The following is an 18,987-nucleotide window of genomic DNA, read 5'->3' on the forward strand; positions in this document are numbered from 1 at the left end:
GGAGCGAGACCGAGAACTTAGAGCCACAGCAAAGGCGGCGGATAAGTATGCAAACAATGCAATATGTAGGAGAAAATGGTAAGAGATGATTATTAAATACAGAAACTAAGCACCTGTAGCCTGAGCAACAATGAACTGTTTCAGAAATGGAACATTATCTACAATTTCTAGTCCAGCACTTCTGAGAGCCACTAGGGGTGGAAAATCCGTGCAATATAGTTTCTGCAGTTTATCCACAACACCGAGCATGAAATGGTTTATGGGATACCGATTTGCCCAATATTCCTGTAAAACTGTCTCGTCACCAATATCTTGACCTCTCGACAAAGCCATTTCAAGAATCGGAGCCAGTGAGGCAATATCCCCTTGGCCAAGATTCAGGCCCTGACCGGCTAGAGGATGCGTAGTGTGTGCTGCGTCTCCGACAAGTGCGATTCGAGGTGCAGAGTAGCAATCGCAATGACGCATCCGCAAAGGAAAGCTTGCAACTCCGGTAGCCTTTACGACACGAATGGGGTATTTAACGGCCTCGTCTTCGAGAGGAAGCAGCTCATCGCGCCACTCAAACTCAGTTTCCAATTCAGATGAATCTGTCAGATTGTACATATAATTGATATCGACCATCGACAATCTGAATGCGGCATTGACCATCGTGCAAAACCCATCCGAATCTAGTGATTTCAAATGGCTAGCTAATTTTGGCGTCGTGGTCCATACCAAGCTCGCTTTGCCATCTGGGAGAGGCAACAAGGCGATCGGACCAGTGGGTAAAAATCTTTGCCATGCGACAGACTGGAAGTCGTCCCACTCAAGATCCAAACTGGCCACAACTCCATGCTGTCCATAATCCCAACCTCGAGATTCAATTCCAGCAAATTGGCGCACCGGTGACATGACTCCGTCTGCGCCAATCAATAGACGAGTGATCATTTGTGACCCATTATCTAGACTTAACTTTGGCCAAGTTGTCAGATCGACATCTGTCAACTTCGGCCCATAAGATATCTCTTGAACTTTAGTTTTATCCCAAATCGTCACTTTTTCACTCGAATCTGCTGCCAAATATGCAAGCAGACCGTTCTGTAAATTGATGTTCTCAGCCATATATGCCAAAGGTCTCTCTGAATTGACACCGGCCTGAATCTCAGAGTCAAACGTGATTCGAGCATCAGATACACCATCCCAAACTCGCATGTTTTTATACTGCTGGATTCGGGTTGCCGCTATATGATCCCAGGCGCCGATTTGCATCAGGTAATTCCTTGAGGAGGGGGTGAGACTAGAACATCGGTTTGAGTAAACGTCCGCACTGGGATCCCAATTAGAAGCTGGCTCCAGTGACATACTTTCCACAAGAGCTACTTTTAACTGTGATGTTCTCTGCTGGGATTCTGGAGTATGAGAGTCGTCCGACGAAAGTTCTAATAAGATACTTACTGAGGGCAGCAGCTAGTGTCAGTCCCGAAACACCACCTCCTACAATCACGACATCGTAAAGATCGGTCTCTAGATCAGCTAAAGAGGTAACTGGCACTAACTCATTTTGCCGTCCGGATCCAGACGAAAATTGACGTATATTGACTTTCTGGGGTGTGTAAATGGATCCAACGAATTTGCAACAGATTGTGCTATATGAAGAACGCTGAAGGAGCTGTGAACGGAATTGACTAATACATGCGTTGAATCTCATTTTGGAGACAATATAATGAATAAATCTCCTAATTACAACGATGTAATCTCGTGCTACAGACGTCAAAAGATTTATAAATCCAATAGAAGCGAAATTAAATATTTGAAAACTCACAATGGATAATCGTGTTACCGATCTACAATACGCGGCTCACTACTACAACCTCAGCGCAAACTTACAGGTAATGCAATCGTTAAATTTACTTTTATACAGTTAAATCACTGAGCAAGCTCGATCTAAATCCATTCTATGATGTACACAGATCGTAGTGTACTAATCTATCTTTTTGTTTCCTGCGCCTGGTGACATACCCGCTACGTTCCACCATCGAGGCAGACATGAATAACTATCATCATCAAAATGGTCTCCCCTCGAGCAGAAGCAACGACCGGATGAATGCGATTCCTCATCCTGCGGACATCGAGAGTAGGGCGGATGCTTATATCCAATGTCGCCGAAATGGTGGATCTTTGATTTTGGTAAAAATAGACCTACCGCTAGTGAATGAACCGGAGCATCACCCCAGCGCTAAACATCTAATTAGCAAATTCCAGTATACAGATAGATATGAGACATACCTCGTAAAAAAATCCGCCTTGCTTATCAAGAAAAGAAAAATACTCCATATACGCTTCCGACCGCCAAAAGTTCAGGTTCGCAATTTCGAAATTTGACCAGAAATGGCATAAATTGAAATCACCTTCAATCGTAACCTCTCCTTCCTTTGTTGCTTGATGAAAATCGACAAAAAAATCTAGTGAGTTGTTGACAGCCAAGTACTGAGGATGCTCGGCTACAAATTGTTTTGTGGCGTCCCATAATGTAGGAATGGTTGCTTGATATTCATACATTGCCATCACAAACCCATATGTTTTATCGTGATCTTTCATGTATGTAAAAGGATCGTAAGTTAAATCGCAAAAATATTCGACACCTGGCTCAACGCGCCAGTACCATTCATATGACTGAACAAGCGGATGCCTGAAAAAAAAGCCTGAATTGTATCTACACATGTGTCTATAGCTCATGCTCCCCGCATAAATGACGTTCTCCTGAACAAGCTTTTCCATACTAATTTTGGTTTTTTCTGTATCTATAAAGCTTGGAACACTCCATTGATCATAATCAATTAAGCCGTAGTGAGTTTGGCCAGAAGCCATGCCTTTTGTATACTCGATAAACTAGAATTTTGCATTAATTATTTTCTAGCAGCGAATTGTTTGAGCAAAATCAACTTACCGAAGCTTCAAACGGTTCGTCATTCAGGAATATCCAAGGGTACCGATAATTGCGGTTGAATCGATCCTCGAGCATTCGCATGGTTCTGAGAGCATCTCCAAGTTCGCGATTTCTGAATGCAAGTCAATAATACGACAGAAGATGAAAGATGAAGAATAAGTAACTGACCGGACTAGCATAACTAAAGTCGCGTTCTCATGGCCAAGCTGGAACGGAGCAGGGCGTAGACGAGTTAAATCATCTTTCTTGAGACCGTAGCTCGCCAAAAATTGTTCTTCTGTGTAAAATTTGCCCAACTCTTCAGGTTTATTGCGTGTAACCTCTGCATGCATGGGCGCTTGAACAGAAGATGATGAGAAATGAGCAAACACGAAAGTGATGAAGGCTATAATCAGGATGAGTGGGGTCAATTGGATTATGCGCATCCATATCCGAGAACGGGAGGGTCGGAAAGGAGGCATATGAAGAGATTGAGCTGAGTGGATGTTCATTCGAGGACCAGCTTTGTCCTTGTATGGAGGGGAAGGAAGTGAAGAATTAAGCGGCAGGATCGACGACAGCGACGGTGAAAAGTCCGTGGCCATGGCCGACAGTTTGCTCAATAAAGACGGCGCCGAGGATTTAGATTCTGAACGCAGGATCTCACGCGGTCGATAAAACGAAGACTGACTATCCATGATGAAAGCCGTGCCTACTGAAAAGATCGAGGCAGAAACCAACTGTAAGCACACAGCCTGGAAGTTTGAGTTGCACACGCGCAACGAAACCAGCCGATTCAACCACTAATAATCGCAGCAAATTCCTTAAACAGTAGCAGCAAAAGTCAGCAAATTCTGCTGCTACCCGCCAGCATACAAGAGCCACTAAATTGCGAAAACAGTCGTTCAGAATTGATTTTTTCTCTCAGTGAAACAAAGAAATCTTAGCAGAGCAGAGAGGTACGTAATCTCTCCAGGCACAAGGTCAAATCACGTGAATAGTCACGTGATTTATATAATTCTTAGTGTTCTTAATACATAGACTGCGGATGCGGCCAAAATTACACGTTCTGAATCGTAACTGACTAGGCAACATTTATGTCCTATATGCGTTGGAATTATCGTCTAGCTTTTTCTTTGAGTACGAGAGTACGCGCGTAGACAGCTGACACGCCAGCGTAGCCTGACTTGGACTAGCGTACCAGCTCACATTTTACCCATTCCCAAGTCCCTTCCATATCACTTTACTTCGCCGATTCGACTTCAGGAGTTCTCACAGATACATTTACTTCTCGTTCCAAACAGCAGCATGAACAATTACCGGAATTGCCCGATCCAAACAGATCGACACGTGCAAGTCGGCTTTTGATTTTGTGACAACGACAAAAAGAGATGGAATACCCAGGAGCCAAATCCGGGGTGAAATAGGTTCACAAAGTCCCAATTCACAAACCGATCACAGAGTCACGGGACAATCACAATTGGAAAATCCTTTTCCTCGATGAGATGATTTCTTATGCCAATTTTTACTCGGCATTCTTTTCTTCTCATATTTATAACTCCGTCGATTTTTGTTCAAATTTTGCTGATTTGCTAATTTCAGATAAGAGCCTTTCACTATTAGTTGATCGATTAGGATTCGCAACTTTTTTCATTGTTGTTTTCCAGTTATCTAGTATTTGTCTCTGTTCGGATCCTCTGATCTGATCTGATCTGATCTGCCTGCAAATATGCATCGCTCAGAGTATTTCCGCATTCTCTTGCCATCACTAGCCGCTTTCCATGTTCTGGCATTGCTAATGCTGTTTCTTCCGACGCATGGCGTGCAACTATCTGCAGGCCAAATTTTTTCTGCGATCGGACTTGGCTTGACGGGATTTGGCATTATGTTAGGTCTGCGTCTACTACTTTCGTTCTTCCCGCTCAGTTCTGTGTACTTTACATCTTTGATCCTGTTTGTTGTTGGTATTGCCGAGGAGTTAGTACATTATGCGCTCTTACTCCCCTTGAGCACTTCGACTTGGCATCTAGCTTATATTCTTGGTTTCACATGGTCGCTGGCTGAGTGCCGTGTTTCGCTTGGCCAGCTCGTTCCGTCAAAGCAGTACCGCTATTCTCGTCTCGATTCTGAAAGTGATTTTGGTACTGCAGAATTTGATGATGATGCTATTGCTTCAACTGCTCTCAGCGGGAACACAAATGACTCCGGTGAAGGCGCTCAGGAATTTGATTTGACTTTCGAAGGTGATGACAACAATATTTCTCGCACTACTACGCGCAGCTCGACTGAATTAGAGGGCAACGAGGCTGGACCTGAGCACCATCATCATCATCATCATCACCATCATCATCACCGAAATCACAGCCAGGAGGCTCAGGCCGCTGCTGATTTCTCGACGGCTGCTCAAATCAGTCAGGGCCAGCGAGAAGATCCTATTGCTCCATTGATCGGGACATCTTTGATTGACTTACCTACATATTTCCCTTTTTTCTGGCGCTGTTCGGCTCTGTTACATCATTTGGGATTTTCTCTTCTGCTAAGCCTTCCAATCGATTTTAGAGCTAAACTTGGTGTTATATTTGCCGTGGCATTCTACCGCGGTATCCTAAGAGCGATTTGGGGAATTGGTATCATGAGGTTCGTATTTGCTCATAATTACTAAATATGTGCGCATTTGATACTAACACATACTAGGTTTGGTGTTGTCGGAGTCACCTTCATGACCCTTGTGGGCGGATTATTGAGTTATGTTGTTGGCCTTGCGCTATGGAATGCTATCTAGGTGATTCTGAGATTGTAGAGTCAACCAATTATTGGAGATCATTATTGTTGGCTGATACTTCTACTTTAATTCATTGGGAGGTAATTAAAAAGTATTTGTTTTTATTCGTTTTCGAGTGTTTAGTTGCTTGAAACAGAAAAGTTTGTTTTCGCCGGCAACTGGTTTGTCGTATGATATGTCTGTCGGAAGTTGTATATAATGTATTTAAGGTCCATTTTTAGCCATTTTAGCGTATACTGTATCATGATTTATTGTCTACCGAAATGTGTAAGCTAAGCCGGACGATTGGAGCTGATAGTACCGAAAGCCGTGCTCTGCTAGAGGACATTGGGTGCACTATGATGGGCAGAAGTATTATAACCCAATGGGAAAAGTTCTTGGTAAATCAAGCTTGCGGCCTTTTTAAGCATTGACGAAAACAACAGATTCCCGAATCTGCTCTTACCTGGCGAGTTTCTAGAATTTTGCCTCTTGTTCGAAATAGTGTGTCTGTAGTGATCGTGGTTTCCAAACTAATTTAGCCAATTACTTTTAGGCGGACACGCTGGATGTATATTATGTTCTTTCAGTCTTTGAGCAAAACTTCGTGTACGGAGCTTTGATTATCAGTTTTTCCAGAGCATACAGCATTGCACAAATCGTCTGTATATGCGAATGCTATTTTAGTCAGCTCTTAAGTAATTTGCTGGAACAAAATTCTTTTGGAATTTCGCTTCAGTGACATGTACTTACACTTGAGGTATAATTCTTGCCTGAGCTCACAGGAAAGGGCCATGCTCATTATCTCTCTCAACAATTATATCAGGGACACATCCTTAAAGTTAAAAGCGCAAGAGCTAATCTGATTCGAGATATCTCAGTGTAATAAACTCATATTCTACGCCGTCAAAAACGGAAGTACTTCAGACTTGACTAGGTAGGATCATTAAGTAGATTTTTGGGTTCAATTGAGGTTTCTCTGCATCTTGCACTGGAGTAGTCCAGGACCAAAATAACTCATCTTCTGAACACTACGGCATAACTTGAAGTTCTGGCAATGCTGACGTACTACTGTATTATAATAATCCAAGCTGCAATCTGTCAATTGCACATTCGTCTCGGTTTCGAGTGGGACATCTATTCAAGTGTACACTATCAGAACCAGCATCCCTTTTAGATGGTGAGAAATTTAAAGCTTTTCATATAGAATGACACTAAATGGCTTTGTCTGATAAAGGCATGTCCAAGCCCTGACATTGAGAGTACAAACTATCTCATCGAAGCCCGTAATAATTAGAGTTGAGATCGGTCGTTCTCGCAAAACAGTTTTCGTTTAGGCCTCGCTACTTTCAGTGATCTGATGTAATTTAAGTTATATGTCTTCGTTTCTATGGACTGGACCGGCACTATTGCCATGCTAAGCTAAAATCTATAAGCAATAATAAGTCTTGCTGTTGGATATAATTGGTTGGTATAGACTGATTGACTGAAGTTCGGTCTGCTGATAGGTGTCGACTTTCAGATGCAAACGATAATAAAGTCTTTCACAAGCTAATATTGAAATTGGCTTAGGCAGGATCGGTAATTGGCGGTTTTCGAAAAGACTAAAGGAGAATTTACTTAAGGTTTCACTAGGACACGGCTGCACTAGCTGATGGCTTTCCTAGGATACGGCCTCGCTAGAACATGGCTGTGCGACTATCGTGAAAGTGCAGACGCAGGAGCGGTTGTGTTCCGCTCTACATGACCGTGAAACAGCCGACTACGCCTGGACTTATCGGATATTACTCCACAACGCTATTATTAAATATTGCACCCACATTTTTGTACGAATTGAACGAGCAATCATTCAACTTAAATACTCTGGTCGGGCTATCAGACGAACACTACTAAAGTGGTCAACGCCTGTGACGTCATGGGATATGGGTACAGCCCCGCTGGCGTTTCTTGGAAAATGCTTATCAGCCGAGTACCGGCTTAGGGCTGAGATTATGAACGTGCATAGGAGGAAGTCTGCGATTAGACTTCAATGCTTCACGCAGTCCATAAGAGCTGTAGAACTAGTCAGCGAATCGCAATCCACAAACTATTAAGCCAAGTAGATTAGCTTCTCAGAGAAGCGAAAACTGTCCATCGTGACCCATACGGCTGACTCTTAAGTCGGAGTTTGTCTGTTGCTGTACTAAGACGGAAAACCACGGTATCTTGGAAGCAAAAAAGTACATAAATAGGCTGCGCTGCACCTTCGAGAGTTTTAGTTAATTGCAAGCAAAAACACAAACTATCAATCCAATGTCAACGCCAAATTTCAATATGGCAAAGGCAGAATATATTCAATCCTCAGCTGCGTCTGTTCTGTCTGCCTCAACCACACTCGCAGACACAGATTCCGTGAAATTCCCCTCGGACACTCGCAATGATATTAATCGCAACTTTATCGAAACCACATTGGGTGACTCCTTTGGTACCGGAGAGCGAGTCAAGTATAAATTATATCAAACGAAAGTGCGCAATCCAGTAAGCAATCTTCTGGGCAGACTTTCTCAAGAGATTCCTGCCACTGCTCTTCCAAACATTGACGAACTTTACGCGCATTTGAAAGTTCTTCGAGTGTTTCGAATTTTTCGCGACATGGTCATGAAGAAAGATGGGTTGTACGGCATTTACGACAAACAGTTGTCTGATAAGGCTCCTCAGGACAGCGATTATGATCCTGGGTATCTTCGGTTCAGGAGCTGTGTTGCTCACGCTGTAGACCGCTACCAACAATGGTTTAATTCTCTACCCACCGACCGCAAGCCTCTTGACCTGCAAAAATCCTTTTATCTCCCCGGCGAGTATGAAATCACCAGTAACAACTTGCCTCCCATTGATGTGCTGATGGTCTGGCACACTCATATGCTCCATCCGCGGGCGTACTGGGAAGATCTCGTACGGTCTAACCGTCGTTCACTCGTGACCAGTTTGCGAATGCCATGGCAAGAAATAGTTGAAGTTCTGCCTGATTCTCTCGATTTAAATTCAGACTTGGTTTACAATGTTTCCCAATCTGCAATTGACGCATTTGAGAAATCAACGGGTCGCAGCTTTAACATTTTTGATGATACAAGCTCACTTGGGGTTACTTGCTATAGATGTGGTTCATCTGTGCCTCTTGAATTCTATCACGATGACGCTTCGGGTTGGGCTCAATCAGACTTCAAACTGGCATGCTCTACTTGTGAAGGTGTTATTTTACGAAAGGAACTTGGCGCCGAACGATTAATGCAAGACATCGTGGCTTATGCCTCTTTTGGCAAGCCAATTAAAGGTTCTTTATCTTATTTCTTTACGTCGAGTCATCCAAAGACAGTCTCTGACGACCTCAGACCTGCATCTTTAAATGACATTATAGCGTCTTGTTTCCCTGATCTTCCGCTTCCAAACAAGACATGGGACGAGAAAGTTGAAATTTTCAAATCTCGATTAGATCTTAAAGACAACGAACTGTTTTTACCTCCAAATCTCCAGGTCACGGCTCGAACGAAGTCGAGAGCCGATCTTGCTAAGCGACAGAAAATGCGCAATCTGCACAATATTTTGACCAATTACGGCGACAATCCTTCGGATTTTTCAGTTGACTTGGAGCCAGCTGTTATTCGACAGTGTGATTTCATAGACCGCATGACGAAATTTGGTTATCTCGAGTCACCTTTTAGAGCAACTACACTAGCGCGTTGTATTTATAGGTTTGTGATATATTTTGTATTACTCCGGAAATATCATAAAGAAAGCTTGTCCCCTCCAATGGATGCTGATCTTGCTTGGCATACCCTTCAATGTGATCCGGGTTTATACGTCGCTTTTAGCATTGTTGGAGCCGGTACATTGATTGATCATGATGATAATCTTGGTACTAGTCTCGGACCGATGATTGGAAGAAGTAAGAAATACTTTTCTCACGAATTTAGCGAAGATTGGGATCGTTGCACGTGTGCTTTTTGTGAGTCCAAAAGAATTTATAAGAAACAAAACAAGTCATTTTCAATTTCTGGCCTCACCTCTACGTTCCAGAAACAGAAGTCCGAACGGATTGATGCATTTTATACTCAAAAATGCATGGATGCCCAAGCTCGAGGCGATATGTCGGTTGCAGTCTTACCTGCTAACATGAGATATACCGGCCAAGTCCCCAAGCATCCCTATTGGCTCGAAGCTGTAAGCTATGGAATGATCACGCCAAAGGCGCAGCCGACTGTTAGTTATAAAGGTGCAAATGGGAAAGGCCCGCTTCAAGAGATTGATCGAAACATGGCATTTATGTATGATGTTATGGCTCTTGAGTGGTATCGGTTCCCAATGTATGCTCCTTATGCTCCACTCACCTATGGTTTCGGTTGTGGTGGCGGCGGTGGAGGATGTGGAGGAGGAGGAGGATGTGGAGGAGGTGGTGGATGCGGAGGAGGTGGATGCGGAGGAGGCGGATGTGGAGGAGGTGGAGGAGGTTGTGGAGGAGGTGGCTCTTAAACTTCAGGAACTTCTGACTCGTTATTGACTTGTGTTTCCCTTGGCTTGTATTGGAATTATATGTGCTAAATTTTAGGTGGTTTAGTTTTGTCTACTATTTGCGATGTAATAAATTTGTTTAACAAAAATTGAGGGCGGATTTTTCAAGATGAATCAAGACCATACATGGACTTTAGTCGTTGAAATGAAGGTAGAAAATAAAAAACCCTAAATCAATTCAAATGTGAAAGGTAACAGCCCGAAAAATAAGCCGAATTCAGCAGATAGATCTTCAATGGTCAATTGCGATGGCAATAAAACCTGGCGCTCCTTTGTGTGGTTGGAAAAATAGGCAATTGAGGAAGAATCAAATATTTCCTGATAGCACGTGCTACATATTCGGAGCAAAAAAGATTAAAATGTAAAGCAAATTCGTACCACATAAGCTAATTACACAAGAAAATCAGGATTATTTAACGTAAACTTAACAATCTTACTATTCTCAATTGAAGAAAGTCTTTTCTCAGTTCTGTATCCGGAAATTTAAGCTGATGAGGTCGGGTATGTGAAGAGATATGAGCGGCTCGAAAGATACCCAACACCAGACTCGGAATTGGATACCTTAGTATTTCCAATCTACTACGAGAGCAGGCCGAATCAGCTAGAGGAAGATCGCAACGAGTTATTCAGATGAGGAGAATGGCGGGAGAGTGCCATTTAGAAGAGCTTCCGCAGGAAATATTATTGGCTATCTACAGCGATCTAGAAGAGTCCGGCACGCGCAACGATTTGCAGAATCTGGCTTATACCTGCAACCGATTGTACTCAATAGTACGGTTTCGTATTTTCTTGCATTTACCAAATTTCGTTGAGCAGTACTAATATTGGCCAGGGTCAACAGTTTTTGCTCGCAGATATTTCTCTGACTTGGGAGCTTCTCGACGCCTTATACTTGCAGCTCAATTATTCATTACGGAATGTGTCCTCTTACATTAGATCGCTCTCGATCATAGTTCCATCCAGTTGGGGTGAATGGCACCGATTAGAAGTGTTACAATGTATTCTGGACTCATGTGTGAATCTGTCTAAACTTTCGATCGTCCTGGCTGGATCATCGAAATGGATACACTATCTTCGGCCGATCCGAACCGTTCGCGAGTTGACATTGATATCCAACCAGGCAAGCGCGGATCCAGCACTATTTGACACCGTGGATTTGCATGCGTTCCAAGCAGTTGAGATTTTACATCTGAATTATTTCCGATTACAGTGCGAATACCCTATTGAGGAGCGTGCCACACCACTGCTACTTAAGGTCAAAGATCTGGAAGTTGTCAACTGCGAATGGAATTATCCTTTCAGTCTTTCGTTGTTCAAAAATCTGCGAAACTTGTCCGTACAATATTCAATTAAATGTGAGGCATTTACCTTTTCTGAGCGCTTGAAAAACCTCGCGGTCAATCCGCCGACAACTATTGAAACGTTTGTGCTACATCTGAATCTGTTCTCGCAGGTGCGTCAGAAGACATGGTATCCGATTCTCCAAAATTGTATTTATCTCCGCTTTTTATCGCTTAAAGGATTTCGATATCCTGCTGCAGAGTTTTTTGCTTCGATACCGCCAAAACTGGAGGAAATTGAACTACATATGACGCCCAGAAATTACATCGCGCTTGCTCAGTCAGGCGGAATTGATACAGGAATGTGGGGATTAATAGGTTCGAACGGGTTGGGAACCGGCGGCTATGGTGTACAAGAGGACCGGAACTTTCGTAATGGTTCAGAACATGGCCGTATGCTTAATAAATATGGCGATACAAAAGTTCGAGTCGTCATGCACTCATGGCCCGAAGGAGATAATCCGATCTGATTGTTTTTTTCTACCTATTGCTTATTTCTTGTTTTGGCATATTCGGACCGGAAGGAGTTTTGTTCTATTTTATTTTACAGTTTATTTCTGCAGATAGACTCATTATAATTAATGGTCAATTTTCATATTGAAATCAATAACCCCAGTTCCCTGATGAACGCTACTAGTGCTATAAACATCAATTGCATCAGTCAAATACGCTTCAATATTTTCTTCGCGGAGACCACCGGAACATTCGAGCAAAAAAGATTTTCCTGAAGATTTCCATTTAGACTTCAAATTTTGTGCAGCCACTCGTAGCCCGTCACCTTCAAAATTATCAAGCATTATCACATCTGCGCCCGCATTGATGGCTTCGTCGGCTTCTTCCTCAGACTGACATTCGACTTCGATCTTGGTCGAAAATCCACATACAGACCGAGCTGCGCAAACCGCTTTTGTAATAGATCCTGTCGCCCAGACATGATTGTCTTTCAACATCACCATAGACGATAAATCATAACGATGAGTATCGACACCACCAACCAGCATCGCGTATTTTTCGATTCGTCGAAAGCCAGGTGTCGTCTTTCTCGTGCCTGCTATGATTCCGTTATAGCCTGATTCACGAGCCAGCGTGATAATTTTGCGCGACCTAACTTGGGGATTAATCATTTCAAAAGCCCATAAATAACCACACCAGTAACAAAGTTTCCGCTTACTTCGTCGCGATTCCGCTCGACCGCGCAAGAATATTCAAAGCAGTCCGCTCAAATAATAGAAGGCTATTTACTGGACCCGATACCTTTGCGACAGCAATCTTCCCTGCAGAGCTCGTATCAATGAATTCTCCTTCTGAAATCAGCCAGCTGATTTGCAATCCACATTGATCCGCCAACTCCTGAGCAAATGGAACTCCGGCTAACACTCCCTTGGAAAAATGAAGTTAGCGTCATAGTACTTCAGCCTTGAATCATCGAATAATCCATCTTAAATAGTAAACTCACAGATTGCTTGCAGTTCAATGTCGCCGTCTTTACAGAATCACCTACAACATATCCTCCAACATCAAAGGCTGGCACATCTTCTGAAAGAAACCGCCGAATGTCGTTTTTCCATTCTCCTGATTGTGGAAGAAGATTTTTGTACGATAGATTAGTTAACGACATCGGAACTCCTTTCTATTTGTTCAGAATTGTAGTAATTAGTAAATTGTCCAACTGAGCAGAGAGACAAGGAATTGTTTTAGTGATGAACCCGAATCTACAAAGTCTCCTCCAAAAAGACAGGCTGTGTGGTCACCCAACGAACGCAATCTTTTACTAGACAGTACTTGCGCACTGTAAACTATTTATCCCAAAGCATTATTAAAGCAATCCCATTCAATTAATTATAATCTATATTGGCTAACTTCACTTTTTAAAACCCAATTTATTCGCTTCCTCTCTCCTCATACCACATAACTTCGACTTAATGTTTGTGACCAAGGTGTACAGACTCATGGTCTGCAAGAAGACGCTTACGAAGCTTCTTAGTAGATGAAGAAGCAGAGGCATCCGCCAAAATGCCACCAACGAAACTCTCGTTAGCCTGGAGTTTTTCTGTAGCTATGCTAAGATTAAGACCAAGTTGCGAAGCCATGAAGTGGCCAACTTCAACATTGTTCCAGTTACCAATAAGACTGTCGGTGTTAATGCCATACCCAAAAAGAGTGATGTCCACTGCAGTATGACCCAAGGTAGACCAGTTTATGCCGGCACGCGCTGCAAGAAGATTTCCCATATATACAGCAGGATCGGAAGCATTGTAAAACCCAGTAACTTCGGATCCAGTAGCATTAAAAATACCGTAAGGTTCAAAAATCTGAGTAGCAACATAGGTATTCTTGGCATCCTGAGTGGCATTTGGAAAACTCTCTTCCCAATCTTCGTATACGGAAACAAAGTGCTCTGCAGATCCCGAACCTGGCTCAAGGACCTCAGGGTACCAAGCGTAATCCGGAACTCCCATCGTCAAACCACCACATTCGTGATCAGCACCAGACAGAAGGGCGGTATCGGTATGGTCTGTGGCAATCCATTGAATAACTGCCTCCATTGCACGGTTGTATTCTAGAATATCATGCAGATGACCAATAGGGTCATGACTATGGCCAGCATGGTCAATACGAGCAGCCTCAATGAAAAGGAAAAAACCTTTATCAGAGTCCTTCGATAATCGATCTAACCAGTTGAGAGTGGTAATAGCCATTTCCTCAAGAGAGGGTTCAAGGGAAGACTCTCGGTCAACCTCGTACATCATATGAGAAAGATTAGGAATAAAGGCAAAAGGAATTTCTCCACCTTCAAGACCGTTGGAAAGCTCATCGAATTTCTCGCGGCCAGATGTCATAGTCCAGTTGTAATCTGTCTGAGCAAGAGACCAAAGGTCAACGTCGTCATCTCGGCACGAATCTTCATCAGACTGAGGAAGGAAAAAGCAACGTCCGCCTCCCATCATGATGTCAACAACGCGACCAAGAGGATGAGCATATCCAACGAGTTGATCTGCGATTGCGGCTTCACTATCGCGATCGAAGACGTGAGTTGAAAAACCTGCCGGCGAAGCGTGCGTAATTCGCGATGTGGAAACCAAACCGGTATGGAAGCCAGCCAGCTAGTAATTAAAGTCAGAATTGAAAGGATGGCCTGATGAAAAAGAAATTTACCTTAGCAGCCTCGACAATATTACCATGCGGGGCGAAAGAGGGGTCAACACCAATTGCACCGTTATAAGTCTTAATGCCGCATCCATAAGCTGTTGCAGCAGCAGCCGAGTCAGTTACAAGTGTATCTGAAGCATAAGTTCGAACATAACCAATTGCATAGTTGTCAACCGGTAGTTTGTTGGTATCGTTATTCTTGTAATTAGCATAATCTCGGGCAAAAGTCTCAGAAGCAGGACCGTAGCCATCAGGAAGAAAGTAAATGTAGTTTCTAGGCTTCGTGGAATTAGTGGCTCCAACAAATGGAATAACCAGAACTGCAGCAGCAGCAATAGCAGAAGCAAACTTCATTTCGGTAAGCTAAGTCTATTATGATTCAGAAGAATGTGTCAATGTCTAGCGATGTCAAGCAAGGAGTGAACAATTGCAATGCAAGGGAGAACACAAGGGGTATTTATGATTAGCAACGACGAAGAGCAAACTAAACAAAAGAAATTTTTTATTGCGAGGCTTCTGGCAAAGAACGAAAGTTGAACCGAGGTGACTGGAGAAAGAAAACACACGGACTTGACCACCTGACGACAAAAAGCGAGCCCCAAGCACATCAAAAAAAGTCTACCAAAAGTCTCGACTCAGAAAACATGGATTCAGCCAATTAACATGCCATATAGAGACAATATAGAGAATTAAGGGCCGGATCAGGCAGGTTGAGAGTGATCATAAATACACACGTGCTCGACATACAAGTGCGACTTTAGGTCCACGTGGATCCATCTGACGACTCACAGAACGAGAAAGGGCATGCAGACCTCGATATTTGCCAACGCAATGAGAATATTAAATCAGAAAAGAAAGAACAGACGGGCTTGGCCTGGATATCAAACTGAAGAAAGAGGTTTCTGACGGAGAAATTGAAGGATCTTTACGCCAGAGTCCGAGTCCCGGCTGGGCAAAAGACTTGGCCCAACGACAGTTCTGTGCGGCTCTCAACGTAGAGTTCTGACTTCGTGCTGATAACTCAGACTGTACAAGCTAAAAAGGCATAAAGCTCAAAATATGCGCCAAAAGTCCAGCATTTATCAGAAAAGATCAGACAAGCAAATTACACTTTCGCCAACCTCGACGACGAATACATGCGGCTGAATCGTGCGTGAGGCTCGGACACGTGCGTGTGACGATTGGCCATAGACAGGAAGTTAAGGAACCGGATGAGACGATGTGCCACAGAGTGCTTGGTTGCCTTTCACATCAACTCCACTACCAATCTCAATTAGGGCATGAAAATGATAACAAATGCAATCAGCATCGAAGGTACGAATTTTGATATCAGATTGAATACTCGTTTTGAGGAACAAAGCTGCACGCTATTCAATTGCTCAGTTGCTGCCGATTGCACCTCAGGAACACTAGATTTCTAGATTCGTTTTGAAGAGCAGACAATGAAGTTCTCTCGTCCGATGAAGAAGAGCCTTTCAGCAAATTTCTCGGCATAGCTTGGCAACCTCCACTTTGAAATTGTTACTGCTCGACTGGTGTTAGCATCCAGTGAATGAATACACATGAAAAGGATGTCTTCGACATTGTGAGAATATTTGATCATAAAGATTGTGTTTCAAAGGACAAGTAGAGCGGAAATCCAAGTCCAAGCTAAAATATATTCACAGCAGTACAAAGACGAAGTTTTGTCACTGCTTTAGAGTCCTAACACCCCACTGACTATCCAAAAGATAAGAATATGCAGGATTCGTAAGTCTCAATTTCATCACCAGAAGAGGAAATGAAATTATAAATGCTTGCTTTCATGCTCGATGCTATATTTGGCATCGGGTGTTCGGAATGATTCAACCAATCTATGACTGGATAATTCTTAACTTCATATTAGTGCAATTTCATATTAGTGTAATAGCCTTTTGCTTGACTGCAATACCATGGTATCAAGCGATAAAACAGTTCGATATCATTTCAGCGTAGTGGGGGTTGATATAACAACCCACCCTACAACCAGGACGGTCCTCCGTCCAAAGTCATTCACCACAAAGGTATTTCACAGAGCACTCTCTATTTCCGCAAATGGTATATTAATTGTTTGAACCGTAAGTATTCCCCTCGAAATAAAAGCAAAACACAATCTCAAGGTAACAACCCATAGCATGTACAACTGATTTACTTCTAGCGAGTTATTTGTACTGACTGCCTATTCAATCGAGATATTTCATATATCACTAACTTTAGGTATAATTAGTTCCATCCACTGAAACAAGATTAAAAGCAAGTATCTTGTCGATAGGAATTAGATGTATGTTGTAATATACAAATACTGATCGCAAGCCTATGCATCCAGCTTACCGCCGTATTACACCAGTCCCTTGTATTTCTTGTACTTTGCATGCTTGAATTCGCTCAGTCAGACTTGTATCTGGCCATATGCATCACTCGGACATCACCTGACTCATGCTAAGCAGCAGAAGCAGCAGCAGCTGCGGCCTCCTATCACGCGCAACCTAGCTGATTACGATTTTACAAACAGGTAACAACTAACAAACAGGTTCGAATCTTTGATCGTGCTTTGAACTGTTTAAGCGTCTGACCAAATCGCAATTCTGTAACTCTTATATTTGTGCTTACAATCTAGACGCTTTCTAGTTGCTCCAGTTACAATCGCATCGAAATTGAAACAACAATGAGCTCTTCTTTTAACCCGTTTGCTTCGGGATCGCTTAACATGGACTCAGTCAATGAGAGCCTCAAAGGTCTTACGTCGTCGATCTCACCTTTTGCGCGTCGAACTGGAAGATTAATTCAAGAACGCCTTGGAAATGCTGAGGAAATAGTATGTATAAATATTCTATGACCACCTTCTGTCTGCTAATACTCTGCTCTTCAGACCGAATTGCCGCAGGAGTATGTCGATCTGGAGAAACGCGTCGATGCGCTTAAAGCTGTCCACACCAAACTTCTTGCTGTTACGTAAGTACTCCATGTTACTAAACTATTTTATAATCGAATTTTGAAGAGCTGTGATTTTAATGACTTATCAGATCTCAATATTCTCATGAAGGATACGATTATCCTCCTAATCTTGTAAGTGTATATTGTTTGCATTGCCAATTCTTGCAGTCTTGTCATGGCCCATCAGGCGAGCGGTTTTGGCTATGGGTAGCGATTCATGCTTTGGCGATTTGACGATCTGATGCTTTGGTTTTGGCTGACTTCTAACGCTGATTTTTTATTTCTATTTATAGCGTGAATCTTTTGTAGATCTGTCTCGTACGGTCTCTGAAAAAGTTCAGACTCTTGCGCAGGCTCAGACTGCCGCCGAGGCGCAGGCTGCGCTTACGTCTACATCGAAACATGCGCCTAAAACCTTTGCCCATGCAATTTCTCGTGCTTCCCTTTCTGCTTCGCACCAACTGCCTATGTCCGATCCTCTTGGAGTTGCTTTAGAGAAGTATGCTGTTGCTGAGGAACGTGTTGGCGAAGCGCAGCTTGCACAAGATTCCTTGATCTCTTCGCGATTTAATGCGGCGTTTACAACGTCTCTCAATACCAGTCTCAAGATGGCCGATCGCGCCCGTCGTAAAGTGACCAACGCACGCCTTTCGTTGGATGCGGCTAAGACCACTGCTCGTACTGCGCGACCAGAACGACAAGATGCTGCGCGAGTGGAAGTTGAACAAGCTGAGGATGACTTCGTTGCTGCGACTGAAGAAGCCGTTTCGACCATGAAAAGTGTTCTCGACACTCCCGAGCCCCTACGTAACTTAACAGATTTGGTTGCCGCTCAGCTTGCCTACCACAAGGCATCTTTCGAGATACTCTCCGAGTTGGCTCCGGAGATTGACCAATTACAAACCGAGCAGGAGAACAAGTATCGTGAGGCTACTGCGTAAGTGGGCCTTTCTCTGTTAGTCTTGTTACAGGTATCCAATCTGGTTTCTGGTTCCTGTTTTACCATTTGGTTGTTCCGATTATCTCTTTATCGTTAGTCTCATTGAGTACTTTGCCTGTACATGACTCCTTTTTTTATTAGTTTACATTTTACGTAGACGTTCTGTACACTCAGGATACAGATACATATACATATATACAGCGTTTGATATCATTTGATGTACTGTAATGAGCTAATGGAGAGAGTCATCTAGGTCCAGATGAATTAGGCACAATCAATCACTGAGCATAGCGTTCATAGATTTAATTATGCTTATCTTGTCACAATATGAAGTAGATTTAAAATATTTCCTGTTTTGTCCAGTCTGATCAAGTGTACTTAGCATACTTGA

At 43.0% G+C, this 18,987-nt stretch overlaps 8 protein-coding genes across 8 annotated transcripts; 4 read left to right on the forward strand and 4 right to left on the reverse strand.

Moving 5' to 3' along the window:
- Positions 1-105: 105 nt before the first annotated feature.
- Positions 106-1,774, reverse strand: V1516DRAFT_705767 (uncharacterized protein; the record flags this gene model as incomplete). The annotated part of the gene is made up of 3 exons (XM_066924150.1): positions 1,675-1,774; positions 1,434-1,527; positions 106-1,378 (listed from the first exon to the last, which is right to left on the reverse strand). The coding sequence occupies exons 1-3, from the start codon at positions 1,688-1,690 to the stop codon at positions 106-108; spliced, it is 1,383 nt and encodes a 460-aa protein (XP_066779993.1). The 5' UTR covers positions 1,691-1,774.
- A 189-nt stretch (positions 1,775-1,963) lies between these two features.
- V1516DRAFT_694179 (nucleotide-diphospho-sugar transferase) lies at positions 1,964-3,261 on the reverse strand (the record flags this gene model as incomplete). Its single annotated transcript, XM_066923932.1, has 4 exons — positions 1,964-2,218; positions 2,269-2,871; positions 2,930-3,041; positions 3,098-3,261. The coding sequence occupies 4 exons, from the start codon at positions 3,259-3,261 to the stop codon at positions 1,964-1,966; spliced, it is 1,134 nt and encodes a 377-aa protein (XP_066779994.1).
- Positions 3,262-4,637: 1,376 nt separating this feature from the next.
- Positions 4,638-5,690, forward strand: V1516DRAFT_661884 (uncharacterized protein; the record flags this gene model as incomplete). The annotated part of the gene is made up of 2 exons (XM_066920401.1): positions 4,638-5,545; positions 5,603-5,690. 2 exons carry the CDS (start codon positions 4,638-4,640, stop codon positions 5,688-5,690), a joined length of 996 nt encoding a protein of 331 aa, XP_066779995.1.
- A 2,292-nt stretch (positions 5,691-7,982) lies between these two features.
- On the forward strand, positions 7,983-10,175 carry V1516DRAFT_683295 (uncharacterized protein; the record flags this gene model as incomplete). Its single annotated transcript, XM_066923501.1, has 1 exon — positions 7,983-10,175. The coding sequence occupies one exon, from the start codon at positions 7,983-7,985 to the stop codon at positions 10,173-10,175; it is 2,193 nt and encodes a 730-aa protein (XP_066779996.1).
- Positions 10,176-10,597: 422 nt separating this feature from the next.
- On the forward strand, positions 10,598-12,157 carry V1516DRAFT_668643 (uncharacterized protein). The gene is made up of 2 exons (XM_066921035.1): positions 10,598-10,985; positions 11,047-12,157. Exons 1-2 carry the CDS (start codon positions 10,845-10,847, stop codon positions 12,022-12,024), a joined length of 1,119 nt encoding a protein of 372 aa, XP_066779997.1. The 5' UTR covers positions 10,598-10,844; the 3' UTR covers positions 12,025-12,157.
- On the reverse strand, positions 12,002-13,301 carry V1516DRAFT_668645 (Quinolinate phosphoribosyl transferase). Its single transcript, XM_066921036.1, has 3 exons — positions 13,011-13,301; positions 12,726-12,934; positions 12,002-12,658 (listed from the first exon to the last, which is right to left on the reverse strand). The coding sequence occupies exons 1-3, from the start codon at positions 13,170-13,172 to the stop codon at positions 12,133-12,135; spliced, it is 897 nt and encodes a 298-aa protein (XP_066779998.1). The 5' UTR covers positions 13,173-13,301; the 3' UTR covers positions 12,002-12,132.
- A 172-nt stretch (positions 13,302-13,473) lies between these two features.
- On the reverse strand, positions 13,474-15,058 carry V1516DRAFT_694182 (alkaline-phosphatase-like protein; the record flags this gene model as incomplete). The annotated part of the gene is made up of 2 exons (XM_066923933.1): positions 13,474-14,658; positions 14,711-15,058. The coding sequence occupies 2 exons, from the start codon at positions 15,056-15,058 to the stop codon at positions 13,474-13,476; spliced, it is 1,533 nt and encodes a 510-aa protein (XP_066779999.1).
- A 2,161-nt stretch (positions 15,059-17,219) lies between these two features.
- On the forward strand, positions 17,220-18,922 carry V1516DRAFT_668651 (BAR domain-containing family protein). Its single transcript, XM_066921037.1, has 4 exons — positions 17,220-17,537; positions 17,592-17,674; positions 17,746-17,788; positions 17,950-18,922. The coding sequence occupies exons 1-4, from the start codon at positions 17,388-17,390 to the stop codon at positions 18,595-18,597; spliced, it is 924 nt and encodes a 307-aa protein (XP_066780000.1). The 5' UTR covers positions 17,220-17,387; the 3' UTR covers positions 18,598-18,922.
- The last annotated feature ends 65 nt before the right edge of the window (positions 18,923-18,987 follow it).

This window comes from Lipomyces oligophaga, assembly GCF_038497815.1.
Source record: "Lipomyces oligophaga strain CBS 7107 unplaced genomic scaffold V1516scaffold_1, whole genome shotgun sequence".
In the NCBI taxonomy this organism is placed as follows: domain Eukaryota; kingdom Fungi; phylum Ascomycota; class Lipomycetes; order Lipomycetales; family Lipomycetaceae; genus Lipomyces; species [Lipomyces] oligophaga.